The sequence below is a fragment of the Dermacentor silvarum genome, chromosome 7, assembly GCF_013339745.2.
Source record: "Dermacentor silvarum isolate Dsil-2018 chromosome 7, BIME_Dsil_1.4, whole genome shotgun sequence".
Classification (NCBI taxonomy): domain Eukaryota; kingdom Metazoa; phylum Arthropoda; class Arachnida; order Ixodida; family Ixodidae; genus Dermacentor; species Dermacentor silvarum.
Window position 1 is genome coordinate 77,843,958 of NC_051160.1, and position 20,137 is coordinate 77,864,094.

The 20,137-nt window shown below is 44.6% G+C and overlaps 1 protein-coding gene across 1 annotated transcript; it reads right to left on the reverse strand.

Moving 5' to 3' along the window:
• Positions 1-582: 582 nt before the first annotated feature.
• LOC119459598 (uncharacterized) lies at positions 583-18,956 on the reverse strand. Its single transcript, XM_049670906.1, has 4 exons — positions 18,784-18,956; positions 8,521-8,586; positions 4,599-4,787; positions 583-933 (listed from the first exon to the last, which is right to left on the reverse strand). The coding sequence occupies exons 1-4, from the start codon at positions 18,821-18,823 to the stop codon at positions 698-700; spliced, it is 531 nt and encodes a 176-aa protein (XP_049526863.1). The 5' UTR covers positions 18,824-18,956; the 3' UTR covers positions 583-697.
• Positions 18,957-20,137: the final 1,181 nt, after the last annotated feature.

The following is a 20,137-nucleotide window of genomic DNA, read 5'->3' on the forward strand; positions in this document are numbered from 1 at the left end:
GGTCGTCCATGGAAATTCTAAATTATTAAACGGCACGCTGCAAGGCATCCGAAATTGCGGTTGTCCTAATTTTGGTCCTCTATGGGGCGAGTGGCGATGGCAATAAGCAGTTCAGGTCTTATATATGCAATGTATTAAATATCTACGAAATATTTGCCTGCTTGAGCCGTTGCAACCACTCTTTAAGGATGGCATTCTCGATAGAAGACAAGTATTTCAAAATATGTATTTCCGATCCTTCCTTTTTCCGGAAAAATATTTTAGAGCTTTCTTCCGTGATTTCATTTAGAGAGAGTTGCGAAAACTTTGGTTTGGACTAAAGATAAAAATTTGGCACTCAAGTTGGGAGAAATATTAGGTAAGCCAACCAATTTAGAGGCTGTCTTTGTTTTGAAGCGACATTTTTGTGCAAGCAATTCTGGTTTAGCGAGATTCTACAGTACTTCCAGATGGTCGCTAAACGAGCACAGCATTTTTCGCGAACGCCAGTGAAAGCTTCGCTTAAACCAATTCTCGCAGCACGTAGAGCCGGCATAATTTTGATATGTCTGGCAGAAAGAAATTAACCACAGCCAACAGTGAGATATCTTTTATTTGATAAGGCATATTAGTAATAAAAGCAATCACGTTTCTCATGAATAAAAGCACCGCCGAATGAAGATCGTCTGCTAGTACGTAAAGTGTGACTATGTGTTAGTCAGTGACGCCTAGGTTTTCTCTTGGAGTATGTTGGTGCACATTCATTTCTGCATTTTTTGTAAGTTGTAAATACGTTATGATTTGGCCAAAAGTCTGAAGCATCGAGTCCGTAAGTGTCTATTTCTACGCAGTCATCTGTGTATGGGTCATAATAGTGGTAAGTCGTTGGCGTCACCCCAAAAGGATAGACATCATGGTACTCTGAATAGGAGGTGTCCAGGCATGGGGAGCTTTCTGAAAAACAGTTCCAGTGTTGCATCAGTTCTACCGTTGTCGCAGCCCTTAACACGTTTTACTTCAAGTACTATTCGCAACAAATGCATTTCCCTTTTCTAAACTGCATGCAAAATTTAAAAAAAAAATACTTGCTATTGAGCCCATCAGTTGGTATGCGACTATATGAAAACGAAGTTTCATATGAGTCTAATCACTCCAAAAAACTCGCGTGGTTGTACCCATTCTGGTGGTGGACATCCATTCGTCAACCCAGTATGCTTGATATTTGGAAAGTTTCAAAGAGCTTTCACATGTAAGTTAAGCGTTCTTTCAAAGTGAAAAATAAGCGGGGTAATAATGGGATGTGACATTTACAAAATTCTAAAAGTGCGGATGATCCACGTGCGTGTACTAATCAAGTGATAACAATCGAGCGACATTGCCAGCGGTAGGTAACTGGCGCACTACAATAACTAGGGGGTTCTGCCTGGTATAAATTAGGACGGAAAGGGCCATGCAAACACTAGGTTGAAATGAATGCCTTAAATCATGGCACCGAGTTGCAAACACGTCAGCTGGATTACTATGTTCCACTCGACACCATAGTACTAGCACACAGTTGCTGGAGTAGTAGCTCTGTACTCATATGTGCTGGAGGTAGCACATCTAAGTACTTAGCTCATCAGGCTTTTCTGAAGACTGCTACCAACTACTACAGAGAACTTTCGCCGAAAGGCGTGATTCAAAGCCTTCCAGAAAAAAAAAGTAACACTGAACAAACCTTACATTACTGGCCTTATATTACAGCGCCAGATCTGCAAGAGTAAAAATGTGTCTCCTTCATTGCTTACTTGGCCACTGTCTAATTAGCGACATCATTCCTAGGGGCGCATTATGTAAACAACTGTCTCTCGAACATTTCAAACAGCCTATATTCATGTATTTCTGCGAAGAAAGCTCTTGGCAAAAACACCGAAAATACAAATGAATGTCCTCAGCTACTATAATTCTTCCAAATGAAAAGCTAATAAATACTGCTTAACAATCACCTCCACCAATGATAACAGCTCTCCTCTGGTATTTATACAATGCTTCAGGCCAACCTTAATTATTCAGCTAAATTTATAGGGAGCATTCCTCAGCCTGCAATTTAGCAGCAGTCGTCTTTAACAGCAATTACTTACAATACATAAGTAAGCAGCTCAACAAGGAAAGCCTGAAGAAAAGCATTATGATTGACCTACTTATTTCAGCAATGCCCAGATGCGCAAGCAGAAGGCCTAATGTCTTGAAGTATTCATGCAGTATCCTGATCTACCCCTAACAGATGATATGCAAAACCTGAAAGTGCGCTTCTCTACACACTTTCTTTGACGCAACCAAGATGGCGGATCTCAGGCTAGAATCGTAACTGAAGTACAAACATGCGGATCAGTGACATCATTCCTGCCATAGTCCGTTCCCCGCACCACCCAAGGTTTAAAAACGCGTCTCTCAGCTTCAATAGCGCTACTAAATGGACCTAGGCCATATTGGTTAGGGAAAGTGGATGCATGCTTACGATTCCCTTTTTGCGTATTTTTTATTATGATAAATATATCATTGTGCCACATGACGTGATGCTACCAAGTGTAAGCACCTGATTCCTTGCTAGATTATGCCAAATCCCTTGATTATATTTCAAAATATTATTGATGAAAACACTTTGCTTTTGCCGCATTTCGTCATGTGGCATTCAACATATCCATCTTTTTTGAGCGCTACTTATAACCAAGCGTCATCCATCAAAAAACGCATTTGAACAAATACGCATTTGAACACAAAGGTCTTAATCCAGGTGACTTCTGCTAATGCAAAAGTAGCCCTTTTACGAGAACTTCCAGCAACTAGTAGTATGTTTGTCTGCATGTTTCGCTATCCATATCTAACCTCTTTCGCATCAACTTTGGTCACTGCTTAGTCCATGGTCCAATGCGCAGAGTATTGCGTTACCTTAAAGTTTATCTAGTGCTGGGCGAAATCGAACCCGCGTCATTTACATAAGCACAAGACAGGGGTAATTGGAAACCACAGGGAGAGGCCTTCGTCGTGCAGTGGACATCAATATAGGCTGCTGCTGCTGGTGATGATGATGATATTCAAACATTTGCCACATGAGGACTTCGCGGCTGTGTGCTAAATGGTGCAGCGTTCCCAGAAGAAAGGGCGTAAGACGAGCTTGGCTGCAAAGCACGCCCCATACATGACAGATTACGGAGGTGGCAATACGGTGCGTAGCGACATTGCTTGAATGCTAATCGCATTAACATCGGCCATCATCGGGAGGTGGTTTCTGCCAGATTTTTTTATTCACGAGGTCATCCAAGAAGTCTACAGCAATGACGCTTTCCGCAAAATATGGCACTCCACTCTAAAGACACACACCAGAAATGGTCAAGTATTTCGTGTCTAGCATGGCTTACAGTGGCTGCGTGAACTGTCCAGTTGGAGAGATGGGTTTGCTTTTCGTTGTAGGTAAGCTGCGAAACACGCATTATCTGACCAAATATATTGTTTATATGAATATTCGAAAGCACCGAACTACATATAGAATAGAATATTGTCATGCAAAGCAAGATGCTATTTGCACTCAAAGTATCGAGCATTCTCACATTGCTAGCTTAACTTGTGTATAATATATGTCACTGCTATCAAAAATCTCCGATTGATATATCGAATTTCATGGCTTCCACTCTGAAGCAGCATGTTGGCTGCTGTAATTCCACTTTTTCCTGTGTTTGTTATCGACCCTGAATGGTTGTCCGTAGTTCGTGTAAAACTGAAAATTTTTAAAAATATTATCGTCGTAAATTGCCTTTTCAATCTGCGTGTTCCATCCCTTTACGCCACCAATACATCACTGACGGTTCATTATTCTCCACCGAGGAGGTATTCAACTTTCCACACTCATTGTTCAATCGAACGCCTGGTGTGTGTCTTGCTTTTCCAGGCGTTCCGCAGGTACAGTACATTCATTGTTGAATTCTCTCCCACAGAGGCTGGACCTCAGAAACCTCTTTCTTTTCATATGCTACTTTGCTGCTCGATAGAGTTTCATAAGTGGCTATCGCGCTGATTCAGTATATTGGTTTATAATCTCTGGTTTTATACTTAACGCCTTTTTCAATACCACTGTCCGCACCGTTACCGCAATATTTACTTATTAGTATTATAATCGTTTTTCTATACTGTGAGTACGCATGATAAAATACAAGTGCCGAAAACATTAGCTCCCCATCTACTTTTCTCGCGTTCACCTTCCAAATGCTTCCGCCCGATGGTTTAGAAAAAAGTAAGGTTCTTGCTGCTACTTTTGTGAGACGGAAGATATTCATCCATCAAATTATAGATAAAAACCCTTCTCTTATTTCGAACACAAGTTGTTACTGCCTGTTGGACTCCAACAGGTAGTGCCCCCGTATGAGTGAGAGCACAGATCATATTCGCCTATGATCACGCACCAACTATTGCGAAAAAGCAATTCATGGCAACCCAAATTACTACAACAGGAAATGGACACCTCAGGAAGATACTACTAAATTCCGGGTAATTTCCATAACAGTCTTGTCCGAGTAATCTTGGACAATGTGTGCGTTCATACATACTTTTGGAATTTAAAAGAACCAAATGAAGCAATAGCTTACCATCGCACGTCTGATAGCATTTTTCCCGTGAAGAAAATGCGTCTCCGGTAATGAAACTGCAATGTGGGTACTTCATGCATTTCTTTTTCTTTGGGTTATAACCATAAAAACCGACACTCGACACATCGTTGAGCTTGCAGGCTTTCGTTGTATTTGGTGCTTTTGCTTTGCACTTAGTTATGTCCGCGGCTGAAAAAGGTTAAGGAAACACATGAGCGTTCTTTGATTTAGGTGTGCAACCTACCTTATGCCCTATAGGTGCGTAAGTTAGGGTGAAACAACAAAAGCGCAAATCACCTGTTAATTGATACGCACTTAGCATAGTGACGAGGTGACACAGCTACATTATGTGCCTACCGCGGGTCACCTCGGAGTGTCTAGGACGTATGACCGTGTTCGGCATCGCTTCTTTTGGCCCGGTATTTAACGTTCGGTTGGCCGTTACGTCGCATCCTTTGAAAAATGCCAGCGCCATATAAGAAACCAGCAGCACTCCCAGCTGGCCGCCTTCAACCCCTTATCCTACCATCGGAGCCATTTTTTACCGTTTGTCTTGACCTTCTTGGCCCTTTCCCGCTATCTGCTTGCGGAAATAAGTGGACAGCCTTCGCTACCGACTACACGACCCGGTACGCGCTCGCTCGGGCGCTTCCAACCAGCTCTGCAACCGACACCGAACTGGGTAGGAACAGGAGATGCAGCTTCAATCTCCCGGTGAACGATACGCACAATACTGTTGGATGCAGACGGCACAGGTCAGAGATGGAGGTCCTTGCAGGTAGATGGTGCAGCCGTATTAGGAAGGCGGGAAAAGTTGTGAGCAATACGACGGCTTTTGGCTTCTTCAAATCTGCGGCATTCGGGAATGATGTCCTGCACTGTCGATGAGTTCTTGAAAAAGATGAGCCTATAAATGCATCATCCACGATTCCTTTGAGGATGTGCGCGACCTTTCCAGCTTCCGGCATCTTCTCGTCAACTTTGCGATAAAGAGCACGCACGTCCTGAATATATGCCACATAGGACTCAGTGTACATCTGAGCACGGCACGCAATGTCTTTCTGCGCGGCACGCCAACGGCCGACAACCTCGCCGAACAAATCAGTGAGCTTTTGTTTCTACAAGTTCCAGCTGGTGAGTTCCTCATCGTGGGTCTCGAACCAAACACTTCCGTCCCGCAAGGTAAAACACCAGGTTAGCGAGCATGAGGGTATGGTCCCAGTGACTGCTCCCGCTAACCCGTTCGTATATATAGTTGAAGCCATTTTTCAACGTCGGTGTTGTCTGTGCCATAAAAGGTGCCAGGGTAGCGCGGTTGTGTCCGGATGACGTAGGGCGCGGTTTGCGACGTGCCCGAAGCATTTTCGCCTTGAGCTGGCATTGTCAATGCAGCCAAGGAGCGCCCGCTGCGTAAATCGTTCGTGGAAGGTGCGTCTTGGAGAACCCGCACCTTCCACGAAAACGTTTCGTGGAAATAGGTTTAAAATATATTTACAGGATATTTACAATGCGGCCACTGGCACACAAAGCATAAGTGGTGGAAAACAATCCGCGCGACATCAGCGAGCAACCTTCGGTTTGCAGATGACATTGTTCTATTCAGCAACACTGGGGACGAATGTCAACAAATGATTGAGTACCTTAACCGACAAAGTGTTAGAGTGGGGTTGAAGATTAATATGCAGAAGACACAGATAATGTTCAATAGCCTGGCAAGGAAACAAGAATTCAGGATCGCCAGTCAGCCTCTGGAGGCTGTAAAAGAGTACGTTTATCTATGTCAATTACTCACAGGGTACCCTGATCATGATGAGGAAATTTACAAAAGAATAAAAATGGGTTCGAGTGCACACGGCAGGTATTAACAAATTCTGACTGGGAGCTTACCACTGCCGTTGAAAAAAAAAAGTGTACATTCATCGCATTCTACCGGTGCTAACATGTGGGGCAGAAACTTGGAGGTTTATGAAGTAGCTCGAGAACAAGTTAAGGACCGTGCAAGGAGCGATGGAATGACAAATGCTAGGTGCGACGTTGAGAGTGAGAAAAGGAGTGGTGTGGATCAGACAGAAAACGGGCTAGCTGATATTCTAGTTGACATTAAGAGAAAAAATGGTGCTGGGCAGGCCATGTAATGCATAGGGTAGATAAGCGTTGGACCATTACAGTTACAGAATGGATACCAAGAGAAGGGAAGCGCTGCCGAGGACGGCACAAAACTAGGTGGGGTGATGAAATTAAAAAATTTGCAGGCACAAGTTGCAATCAGCTAGCGCACTACAGGGGAAATTGTAGATCGCAGAAATAGGCTTTCGCCCTAGCTGCAGTGGACATAAAGATAGGATGATGTTGATGATGATGATGATGATGATGATGATGATGATGATATACCAGGCTATTTTAACTGGAACAGCAGGAATGCCCGCGACGGCACGCGGTGTACGGAGCGTTGCAATGTTACGAAGATCAACAAAAGAAAACATATACGTGGGCAATACCTCAACTAAAACTATGAGGCACCTATCCCTAAAGGTTTAAAACAGTTCTATGCGTACTCAACTACAAACGCTGATCCGGGTGCTCGTTTAATTGACACCGTCTATATGCCTTTGAGAAAAATCGTTTCTTTGAGAAAATCTCTCTTGCCGGACTATCGAAAGCTGCAAATTACCTTCAAACTTTTTTCGAGGTGTAGTGCCTTCAATTGCTGCATCGAATAACATTACCTTACATCAGCAGTTCCGATGCAACAAGAGGATGAAGTTACTGCAGGTATTACCAGGCTTTGTGGTCTCCGGTTTTAAAGACAGGTGAAAATTAGCATCGTAAAGTGAGAACTCGAAAGCATTTCAGTGTTCTTTGTCATTAACGATCCAATGGCTGGTGTGATCACACATTAGGGCTAAACTTTTCGTTTCGACAGAGCAAAATATGTATTTATGTTTCATAATGTACATAATTTGAGGTCTTAGAACGTTTAGCAAACTGTGAGTTTATTTGATATCAGAACCAAACTATCCGACCACACAAGATATAGTTGAAAAGTCCTGCTAGAACAGCCAAATCACAGAGAGGTGAACACGGAAAAGGAAGAGGGCAAAAAGAAGCATTGTACAATGTATGATGAATGCATTAACAGCAGCGTTTATCATATATCATTGACGTGCAATCAAAACCACCCATCAATTATTTCTACGCCACATATCAATAAAGATATAGATCTGGCGTGCTCGTCAGTTTCTGAGCGTCAGTGAGCGCGTTATGTGTGCCAAGGCGCAAGCTCTATTGTGATCATGTGTTGCATGCAAGCTCGTTTTGGCGTTTTGACACATTGAGCTTGACTGAGTCGTTCGAAGGTGAAAGGTGCTTCAAGCGAGAAAATATTCTCCCGCGAGCCGCTTCACTTCAAACCACTGGCATGGTGAGCCTCCTGTATTTTACTAGAGTGACTACTCTACGTTAGTAACGAAACCTTCATCTATTGATATCGAGAACAAATAAGAAAAGGCCGATGAGATAACTCCTCACGTCTGGCTGAGGTCAGACGAAGAGAAGCGGAAGCTTACCATGGAATTTCATTCCCTTAAAGAGAGAAAACTGGGCCGAACTTGCTACGCGACTGGCTTGTAGTGTACTAATGGCTGCAGGGAGGCTAAATTCTTGGGTGGTGACATTATATTTATTTCAACCTAATACCAGAACTATGGGGTGAAAACACTTAACCACAAAACGCTTCTGCAGTAACATTTCTGTGTATAGCCATATCCCTAAGGAGTCCTGTGGTTATATATATATATATATATATATATATATATATATATATATTAACATATATATTAACATATATTATTAATATATTAAGCATATAAGAAGTAAAATACCCGTAGCGACATGCATACGAAAGCACACTGTTGTTACTTACCTCTTTCTGATAGTTCAACTGAATCGCTCAACTCGTGAAATCCAGGATGAGCATGCGCCACAGTTCCTGCAAAATTCCGTAAAGTAGTTAGACAACGCGGAATGCTCTAAGAGTCTATAACGTTATAAAAATAAGTTCAAACCAGAAGTTTCTTGATCGATAAATCATCACCTGTCCGCGAATATAGCGGTAATAATGTAAAGACATCATGGTGTTTTCGGAGGGACGCCTTGCCTGTAATTGTTATCATGGCATCGCCGACGTCAGCTGTCTTTACTTAATCGGTAATATTGAGCTGAACCTTGGCTTCCTAGGAGAGCTCTGCCCTCAAAAACCGCTGAATCTGATGAGTCCCATGGATGCTTCCTGGCGGCACTCAAGACGTCCGCTGAAGTGGCAATGCTTGTTGGTCATGATTCATTTTCTTTTTGGGGGGCAAGTTCTCTGGTTTAGTTGCTTTTCAGATAAAATAAGCCCATGACATATCCTAATTTAGGAAAAACTGTTAAAACAGGTTTCATCGTTAAAGAACCCCAGGTGGTCAAAATTAATCCGCAGCCTTCCACTACGGCGTGCCTCATAATCAGAACTGGTTTTGGCACGTAAAACCCCAGAAAAGAAGAAGTAGGTTTCATTGTCTTGGGATTGTGACTGCCTGTAGTATAGGGGTGGCAGAACGACACCGGCCGGAGGTAGGCCTAAGAGCCACAGGCGCGAAGCACCGTAGAAGTGAGCGGCAATCTCTTTTAATGGGAACCGATAACAGACTGAGTTTATTTCGAACCGGGAGGGGCAAGAGGGTCAGAGTAAGTGCACCACACGGTTTTCCTGCTATGCGCTTACAACAAACCCACATGGTGGCACTAGCTCTTAGCCACTTTGAATGCAAGAGAAACGAAACCGATACACAATATATCACCTCACCCTTGGAAAAAACTAAGCGTTTGATGTCAATGCATGATGTCATTATACAAATATTAAACAAATGCAGTAGTAATGGCCTGCAGTAGAAGTTGAATTAGTGGTCCACGGTCAAAACAGTGGAAGAGGACGTTGGGTACAATGATTAGAGCAATATTCAGAACGCTCTTTTGCCTGGTATTTTGCCAGTTCTTATGCATTCCAACGCCTGTCGTCTATAAGCTGAAATAACCAGCCGTGGTTGCTTAGTGGCTATGGTGTTGGGCTGCTAAGTACGAGGTCAGGGGATCGAATCCCGGCCACGGAGGCTGCATTTCGATGGGGGCGAAATGCGAAAACACCCGTGTACTTATATTTTGGGTGCACGTTAAAGAACCCCAAGTGGTCCAATATTTCCGGAGTCCCCTACTACGGCATGCCTCATAATCAGGTAGTGGTATTGGCGCGTAAAACCCCATGACTTATTTATTTAACAAGCTGAAATATACTCTGGTGTATCTGTCATTGCATTGTCGTTCAAGGCCAAGGTGCCTGGTACCTGATCTCCTTCGTTTCCGTACCATGACAACAACGCCTGGTTGCAGCTTTGGGCCTTTTGTTATGCGGCGTTGGTCTACATAAGTGTTGGTCCGTTGCTACTTTTGGATCACTCCATCTCAAAAAATCTGATGAAGCTTAGAGGAAGCAAACCCGGGACGGATGGGAGCCATGTGTGCTACATCGAGCCATGTGCGAGGTTGACGACTATACAGTAAGTAGAATAGACTGGTGAGACACCTGCTGACGTATGTGGAGAAAATCTGTAAATGGCCGGATGCTGCAAAACTGCTAAGCTCACGCCTCTCGAGTAGGGTTACATGAATGTACTCCTTGAGCACACAGTTGAATCTGTCAACCTGCCCATTTGCCTGAGGGCAGTACAGTGAAGACAGCAAATGCTTGATTGATTTTTCTCTCAGAAAGTTCTGAAGTTCATATAGCGCACATTGAGAACCATTGACTGACACAGTGGCATCAGGGCAGCCCTCATGACTGAAAACTAAAATGAGGAAGCGAATAACAGCTTCAGAAGTGACTGAAGACAGAAAGAAGACTTCAGGCTACTTAGAGTGATTACCAGGACTACAGCAAAAGGAGATTATTCAGGAGCCTGAGCAACTGGATATCTTATGTATATTGCCACTTTTTCCGGTGGCCTGAGACGCTATTGAGCAGTTCGGAGAGGAGCAGGAGCTGCCTTGGCAGACTAATCAACCTGCTGACACACAGAGCAGCTGCGAATAAGTAAGTTCTTCAACTTGTCTATCCATATGAGGCCACTAGTAAATGCTTTGTAATAATAATGCCCAGATGATCTTCATAAGCTAACTAGAGAAGCTCCAGACGCAGTGAAGCTGAAGTAATTATGCGTTTTCCTCGCATTAGAAGGTTATCTATGTATGATGATTCAGGTGACAGTCGTGCATATGGCTGTATTTCTTCAGAACATCAGCAGCATTTCTCCGCCCATTGATAATTTTGTATTTCCAGGCCTGACAAACTGGATCGGCCAGTTTAGCTGTTTGATTACTCCGTAGTGATGCATGCAGTGATGAAAGACACTATTCTCAGTCTGGCTCAGTTTCGAGAGGAACAGGAAGGCGCGACAACGCTTCAACAATGACGTTATGGTCGCCCTTGCAGTATGCCATGTGAATGTTATAGTAATTGAGCTGTGAACTTCATCGAGAAATCATTATAGGATGATGACCAGACCTTTCGAAGACATCCATGTTTCAAGAGCTTCATGATTCGTTCGAAGCGTGAACCGATGACCCCGCACCTAAATTTGTCATTGTTCAAATGCAAAAGTCAGGCTAATGCTTCACTTTCACCTACGGAGTACCATCATTCCGCGAGGGTTAGGGTAGGAAATGAAAAGTCCTTTGTAAAGAGCTCGTTTCCGCATTTTGTTGCAGGATGCCACCCGAGCCTGCGTGTGAAGCATCCGTTGTTACAATGACGGGAAAATGGGTTTGGAACACGCGTACGACAGAATGTGAAGCCAGAGCTTCCTTAGGTGACTGGAAGCTCAATTCGATGATTTGGTCCCAGACAAGCTTTTGTCCTTGTCTTAGATGTTTTCTAAGAGGCTATACCATTTCAGCGTAGTGCGGGACGAGTTTAATGTATAGTATCCCACGAAGACTTGAATGCAGCGATTTCTTGCCGGCTGGTTGCGGTGCATCAACCGTTGGGTTGATTTTGTTTTACAACAGTTAAATGGCTATTTGCGCTGACTTTATGTCCAAGAAAGGTGAACTCCTGGGACACTGAATACACTCTTTCCGTTTCATTTCATGCCAGTAGCAGATGTTTTGCAAGGACAATTTGCAGATTCTTATCACGCTCAGCTTCTGTGACGCTCCGAATCAAAACATGTAGGCACCACAAAGTACCTGGGCAGTCCTTCAAAACAGATGTCATGATCTGCTGAAAGGCAGATGGCGCACTTGCCAGTCAGAAACACGCACGGTTTTAACGAAAAAGACCTTCGCGAGGGACGAAGATAGCAAGCTCGTGCATTTTTCTGACAAACGAACCTAGGCATACGCAGATTGCAAATACAACTTAATGAAAACGGCAGTATCAACTTGTCGACGTAGCAGTTCGTCATCATGAGTTAGCATCCACTACTATGGCCTTGTTTGGTTCCCCAAAATTGACGCACAATTAAATGGAATTGTAATTTTTCTGAACCACGATAAGCGGAGATATCCACACTGATACTGAAACATGCTCAATGACAGCTGATTCGAGTCGACGCAGTTCGGCTGAAACTTGCTCACGATGTTCCAGGGGCGGAGGCCGTAGTTTCGCTGATACTGGTTGCACAGAAGGGCGCAGATGAACGCCATCTATGGATACATTTACTGTTCCTGTTGTCGTGAGAATAGACGCAAGTATTCCTCTGGAACGGTGTGCGGAAGAGACGATAATTTGACCACGGGATCAGCTGAAATCATTAGTGACAAGCGAGTGAAGATCCTTGCTTAGTCATGCCCAGGGCTTCGGCGGCATGCAGGCCAAGTAGAGCAGTGCCTTGGTCCGTGATGTGGAATATGATCCTTGCAGAACAATTTCAGTATTTCACTACCACGGAGAGCTTTCCTGAAGGTAGTATTTCTTGCTGTGAGTAGTTTGGATGCTTGAAGAAGACTATGGAAAAACGTTGAAGTGCTCCTGGCACATGGCGAGGCTCATTATAGAAACTGTAGCTCCTATACCGATGAGCTACTTTAGCGGGGTTTTGGCAACGATCACTTTGGTGTAAATGATTGCCGGACGAGGACTCTGTGCCCATATTGTTCGCACGCAAGAGATGGTAGTAAGCCACTCTGTTTCAGCTGACAAAGAAATAGGCTGATGCTTGATGACCTCGGTTCCACAAACGGCAAAGTGACGCGTAATGTCGCTTTTTTTTATGTGCGGCTTGTCATATGCTTGACCGGGTAACTCCAATACGATACTATGTGCTCAGTTGATCCACAAAGGTAGCAATAGTCTGTAGCGTCTTGTATTTTAAACTCCTTGCCGAGCGCCATGTTTGCCACGCCGGTACGAGGAAGGAGTGGCCTGACTACCACCATGTTGGTCTGTCGGGGAAACAGCGAAAGCCTTCTCGCTTCTGTGAAGAAACGCGGGTCACGGACGAGCCGTGAAAGACTTGCAAATCATTTTGCACTTGCTCGACGCGTTTTATTGCCTGACAAGACTGAATACCTAAACATGAAATCATCTGAAAACAACCTCACTAATTGCGCCACATAAAATTTATGACCTCACTGAATACTGAGCAGCTTTACCATAAGCTTTACTTAATCCCGTTCGTGAATATGCCTCTGCGTTTTAGTATCCATACAAGAAGTATGAAATAATTTATCTTCAGTATCTATAATCTGCATAACTGTGTCCTTTAGTATCTTTAACTCCCTTCTGTGCATTGCTTTATTCCTGCTCGGAACTTTGCAACGTTCTTGATATTTGACTGTCTCCAGTGTATTTCAATGTTTTCATGGTTTTGGTTTTGCTTGCCCTACGAGGAGGAGCCGAAAATTCAACCAATAAAGAAAAATTCGGTGGAACGCTGACTGTTCACGGTAATGCGTGTAGCATTGAATCAATATAGTGACACAACGTATTGCCACCGGCGAAACAAGCAATGTATAAGGCGTGTACTACGGCAGGATTCCTCTTTCGCTCTTACCTAAGGACACTTGGCACCATCTAACACCGCTACTGCTAAGCCTGCGCGTGCCCTCCGAAATGCATGGCACACGCATATACGCTTGCAATTCTAGCATTTTTATATACATCTCCTTAATGTTTTTTTCTTCCTCAAAACTGAACTATCTACATTGCACCACTGCCTATGCCTGTAAGAAATCCAGTCCTATCAATCACTCCCCAGCTTTCTTTCTTTTTTTCTGGACTCGTTGCGCCATCTACTGGCACTGCTGAGAAGTCCGTGCGTGTTCTTCGAGACGAGAAGCGTGATGCGCTGGTGCCTTCGAATGCTGAAAATTCTTTGCTCGCTTGCAGCACACTCAGTGAAACATATTCAGTGCCCCAAGTTGGTGAGACGTTCATTAACGATCGGTACATACCCGTTGTATTCATAGCGCAGCTCACTAAAGCAATGGCGTGGGAGGCGCTCATTGAAAACGTGTCACATTCACATTACATTTGGGGTGCCGCCTGCTAAAGCGTCGGGTTGCTGTCCTCGAGGAGCTCGTCTCACGGGGGTTCGATTCCGCTCTGCAATGGAGAGAATTAAGGCATATTCCCAGTGACACATGCCTAGTTGCCCAAGCTGGCGTCAAAGACGTTCTTGAAGAGCGGCACACACCTACAGGCATAGACCTAGGGGCCCAAGTTGGCATCAACGAAGTTCTTTGAAGAACGGCAGCAGCCCGCTGGCACATACCCAGGGCTACAAGTCGGCGTCAAAGAGTTTTTTCGAACAGTGGTACCAACGCAGTCCCGCATCTACAGTGATCCACGTGGACGTGAAAGGCGTTCGTTGAAGAGCGGCACGTATACGTGCACATTTCCGCATACTCAGTGACCCAACTAGGTCGAATGGTTGGTTTCGAACCCTACATATTGAAGCAATTATGCGCAATTTTTGCGCTCTCGCATTCACGCACACGTACACACAAATGCATCCACACAAGCACAACCCTCCCCCCCCCCCCCCCCCCCCCACAGGGACACACACACACAACAATTTCCTGTGGATGCGTGTGCGAGTGTGCGCGTTAGTGCGAGAGTGCTAAAATTGTGTCTGATTACTTCAACATGACGAGTTACCAACTAGCCTAACAGCAAGTTCTACTAAGGTTTCGAACCCTGTTAGCTCAGCACAGCAGCCGAATGCGCTACCCATTCGCCCAATGGATACCCAGTGACGCAGGTAGGCGGGAAAACGATTAGATACATATATGGATACCCAAACATAGACACAAACAAACATAGATAGATAGATTTATAGACACATAACCCACCCAATGTGCGCGAAATACCCAATGAATGCTAACACGTCAAAACCACAAAACGCCTGGACAGCATACTGCTGCATTGTTCACGACCCGGTTCAGAGAGTGCCACTGCAAGGCACGAAGTAGGCTGTTTTGTTCAGCTGCAGAATTCTTTTTAAAGCGTTAGCATTGTTAAGATGTTTCACGCACTTTGCGGCGGCTATCTTAATATGTTCGTTTGTTTGTATCTATCTATCTAGGCATGACTGCATCCCACCGTTTACCCGCCTACTTTCGTCACTGGGTAATCCATGGTCGAATGGGTGCTGTGCTCAGAGAACAGGGTTCGAAACCAGCGGTCGGACCAACTTAGGCGGCGGAGTATGTGGCGATGCGTAAATTCGACGAAAATCGTTTACGCACCAAGGGATCCGAGAAAAAGCTGAATATCTCCGCAACCAAAAAACACCAGCCTGGTATTCCCATTTCCAGCCTCTACTGGTACATGCGAACAACATTGTGATGTACCGTTTTACTGGCTACATTCAAGGGCTGCTCGGATATTCAGCTTTTTCTCAGATCCCTTGGTCCGTAAACTTTTTTCGTCGACTGTACACATGTGGCGCTCTTAAATGAACCTCTTCTCGCCGACATGGGTCACTGTAGATGCGGAACTGGGTATCGACCGCTCTTCCTTGACGCCGACTTGGAGCACGGGGTATCTGCCACTCGGTCTGCGCTGGTCTTCAATGAGCCCCTTTGATGCATACTTTGACCACGAGGTATATGCCAGTAGGTGTGCGTCGCTGTTCAATGACCTTCTTGGACACCTACTTGGGTTACTAGGTATGTGCCACCGGGATTGTGAATGCGCTGCTCCGAAATGTCGAAAAATATCCCCTAAATTTCTCCGATACCGGATGGAATCGAGCCCATGTCCCAAGGGTTCCTGAAGGACAGTAACCCGACGCTTCAGCAGGCTACGCCACAAATGCGTTAGCTAAGCGCCGCTTTTCAACGAACGTCTTTCATGCCAACGCTTGGGCGAGCTGCGCCACGAATGCAGTGGGTATGTGCTGCTCTTGAGTGGGCATATCGCATACTTGGGTCACTGAGTATATGCCCCTGGGTGTGCGGCAAATGAGGGAACGGTTGACCGCGTTCGCAGGCCCCGGCGCGCCACGCTTGTCTGGAAGGCCGTGCGCGCACTTCTCGGCAGCACCACAAGATGGCACAGCGCGTCCAGAAAGAAGCGCGAGGGAGGAGCCAGGATGCCGCATTACGCGTTTCCCAGGGGTCGCATTCACCGGCGCGCCATGCCTTTAAGACACTGGCAGGCTTCGCGACGGCTGTGATAGATGGCGCCAAGTGTTCTTAAAGAAGCGCGAAACAGGTGTCCTGCGGCAGTACGCGTCTCACACATAACTCGTTTACATGGCGACAATACGCCGTGTCGCTATATTGATTCCATGCTAAGTTAACGGCCAGCTAGTTGCCGGCTACAGTGACAGAAAAGCTCAGCTGATTTACTAACACTTCACTGTACTAATATTTTACTGCAATACTAGTGCTGTAATCTCTCTCTGTATTCAGTTACTGAATAAAGTTGACCTTTGTGTATTGAACGTTTCACAAAAGAAAGCAAATTAAGTTGCTCACTAACCCCATCTCAGCCACTCACAACCAGGGTTCTCAACTCTAGAGGCTGTTTACGCACTTTCTTTCACTGATGAGTGTGATGTGCAACAGCAAAGTATCTTTATCTTGGCTACATCACTTGACGATGCAAATGCTGTAGCCACACCGCTGAGCGACACACACATGAAATTTAAGGATCCTCCTTCTCTTTGCTTCCTTCACTATCTGATTCGCTTATACGCGCAATGGTTTCTGCATAAAACTATCCCAGATATCTGCTCCCTGTGCCATGACAATCACTGGAAATGCAGTCTTCAGGCTATATTCACGGGAAAACGCCTATTGTGTACTAATTTCAACGCATCGGTTGTCTATTTATCGCCCTCTTATATAAAAGCAACGTTGTTAGGTTGCAGCCGAATTTGCACATCAAACTTGAACGAAACGTTCAGCTTGTTTTATTGCGACAGCAGTGGAGCGCTCTAAGCTGTGTTTGCTGTGTCCATCCGTCATTTCTGCTACGCCAACGTCATGCAGACCGGCCACCTCCTTATTGCCTGGTTGACCACATTACATTTTCACTTTTTGGTGAAGTTGATGAACAAGATAGTGCCAAAATTTTAAGTACAAACTGAAATCTTCATTTGTGTCATCCCCCCCCCCCCCCCCCCCCCCCCCCCGCACGTGTACCCAGAAAGATCTATTCAGAGTAACACTATAGCGGTGAGCGTGGTCGTCGGCCAACGAATACTGATCTAGGCATCAAAGACGACCGATACTAATATATACATGGCTCATCATTCATTCCAGCGTATTTGCTGGTGTTCAAGTGCACCAATATTCACGTCTAGTGCCCACTCTGATTGGACAAGATATTTGGCTATAAAATCAGCAAGAACATTGAAGACATTTCAGTACATCTAGGCGCCGAGCAGTAACTTTAGAACAGTAGCTCACCGGTCAAAATGATTTGCGAAAAAAGGTAAGAAAATGCAGTACGCGTATCATGCTGAAAAAAATAAAAACAATATCATTTTGCCGGCTGCCTCGGGGAATTGCAGTTGGATGCCAGACGCGCCAGCCAATAAGTTATGGCGGCAAGTTCGCGCATGGCAATTTCGGCGGATTTTTCTGCGCCACATGGGCTCAGATGTGGGTGAAGTCTGGGCATGTATTGAGGAGGTCTCATTAAGCAATACTGTATACGGGATCAAAAGGTCGTCTTGCTTACGGTTAAGAAGTTATTCGTGAGCAGAACCAATATCGTCAATATTTATTATAAAAATATTTTGTCGTTATGTTCAATTTTCGCGGCATATTATGGTTCTGACCTTTTATGCAGATTTATTTGCTTCAGTGCGCTGTCAATGAAATTTGATTCGATTAGTCCAGGTGCCTCTCCATTTAGGCTTGTTTACGAACCAAATGGCAGATAGTCAGGGTAGAGTGTCCATTAGCCGACTTTCCCTTATCGATACTTCCTACGTCAGCCTAAATAAATGTTGCAAGGTTCACGGGTGCATGCAATTTTGCTAGACTCTTTGAATGCCACGTGAACCAATTTCTGTTTTTACATTGCCTCCTATTTTAGAAGTGCGCCGTCTTGCGCATTTGGATTCATTTATTCATTCCTTTAAACATTTCTATCGAAGCCGCCTCTATTTGACACTCTCATAGGACGTTCGCCCTACCATTCAGAAATTTTATTTCTTTCCAGGTGGTTTCGTTGATAGCACTCTTGCTTTATTACGTTCTTTGCCACCTCATTTATATTTTCCCGGAAAGATTGCTTTGCTGTCTTGCAACAACTTAAAATATCTAATTTCATTGTATCTATCAGCATTGTTCCATGGCGAGTATGGTTTATTTTGACAGACAAATCAAGCCGGATATCAGTGTCTGCAGTTACAGCCCCTTATGATGCCGCAGTAAACAATTTCAGAGATGGGGGAATCACTGAATACGGTCGAATTTTAATGTTCTGGTTACTGCCAAAAAATGCGATTGCCAGTACGCCTTCCCTATGAACGCAGTTTAACAAATATACATCAGAATACAGAATGCATGCCATAAGTGACGATATGCGAATTTTCCAACACATATATCGTATTATCCAAAAAGCTGAAAAACACACTTATTTTTTATATAGCGCCGCCTTTAGAAGCCCTTTAGCCAAAATACTCACCAGCCAGGCCGACCAGGAGTGCAGAAACGAAAATTTTCATTTTGTCTGAGGCGTTGATTAAATGTCACGTGCACGTGCGCTGCCTTCAGCCGCAAGTCCCTTGAATAGTTGTAAAATGTACTGTATTATCATCTAAAGTGCTAAATGCAGCTATAAATAATGAAAAAAAATAGGCTTTACGAGAATATTGTAGCATTTGCATTGTACAGCTACGGTATCTAGGGTTTTTAAAGTATTCTTCACGGTTGTAAGTTATGTTAACTGGATTTCAAAATTTTTAACTTTGGCTTCTGCCCCCTCGCCCCCCGAGCTCTCCTGCGTTCCCAGAAGACGGTATTATTCGTTTTCAAGCGCTTACAGTCCGAGACACATTGTGTTGACGTATCCCAAATACGACTCTCTGTGCTCACAAGGTTTTCTTGTGTTTTTGCTTGACGTGAAACGTCTTTAAACTGTTTGCTACAGTCGCACGTAATGAAAACATGCTATAGCTTTATACTTACATCTTTGCAACCGTACCACCCACATGCCTTGCTATATGATTGTGCAGAGGGAATGCACCCCTAAACAATCATGTATGTTTCGCGTGCATAGATATTGCCCTTGTCGCGCCGCGCATGACGCAATCGGATATAAATTGAGCCTTTTGGTCGTCGCTCAGAGAATCATATGGCGGCGCGGTACGTTTGTCGATCTGAGTGGGAGTGGTCGCGTTTCAAGATCTTACCATGTCATTGTAGGTATACTTCATCAAACTCAAAACTGTGCTCATCGGGAGCTACAAGGCATGCAAGTGAGCAATTTTTGAGGAAATATTCCACACTCCCTCGGTGATGCATGGCGTTCCCGCGTTCAGGACCCTAGGATCCAGAAATGGCTTGAAGAGACTCAGGAAACAAGACAGAGAGGTGTCAATTTGCACCATCTACGTTTTACAAAGGCGGACTCACTGCGAATACGCAGCGATCACGATTGCAAGATTACACCGCAGGGTCACCACCATTTCCATAAGTTAGGCACGCAAGCTTTCTAATGCGTGAACTGAAGTCTTGCGCTTTACTTTGGTAGCGTTGTGTACATTAAAGAAGCCATTACTTGCATTTGGCGCGTACGCGGATAAAACCGCTCTCTGTTATCGATATCCTAACGGATGCTCTCGAGCAGTTCCGTGCACTCAGTGCCAGCTGCGATGTGAATATTTCAGTAAATCAATTGGAAAGACTTGTCAGAGCATGTATTCAACACTTTGTTCGGCCTAAAGTCAAAATAAAAAGGCCGCTATTTCGTGGATTACCAGAAAAGCCATACAGATATCCCGTCGTGTTAGAAGGCTTAGACGATCTAAAAGTTCCCA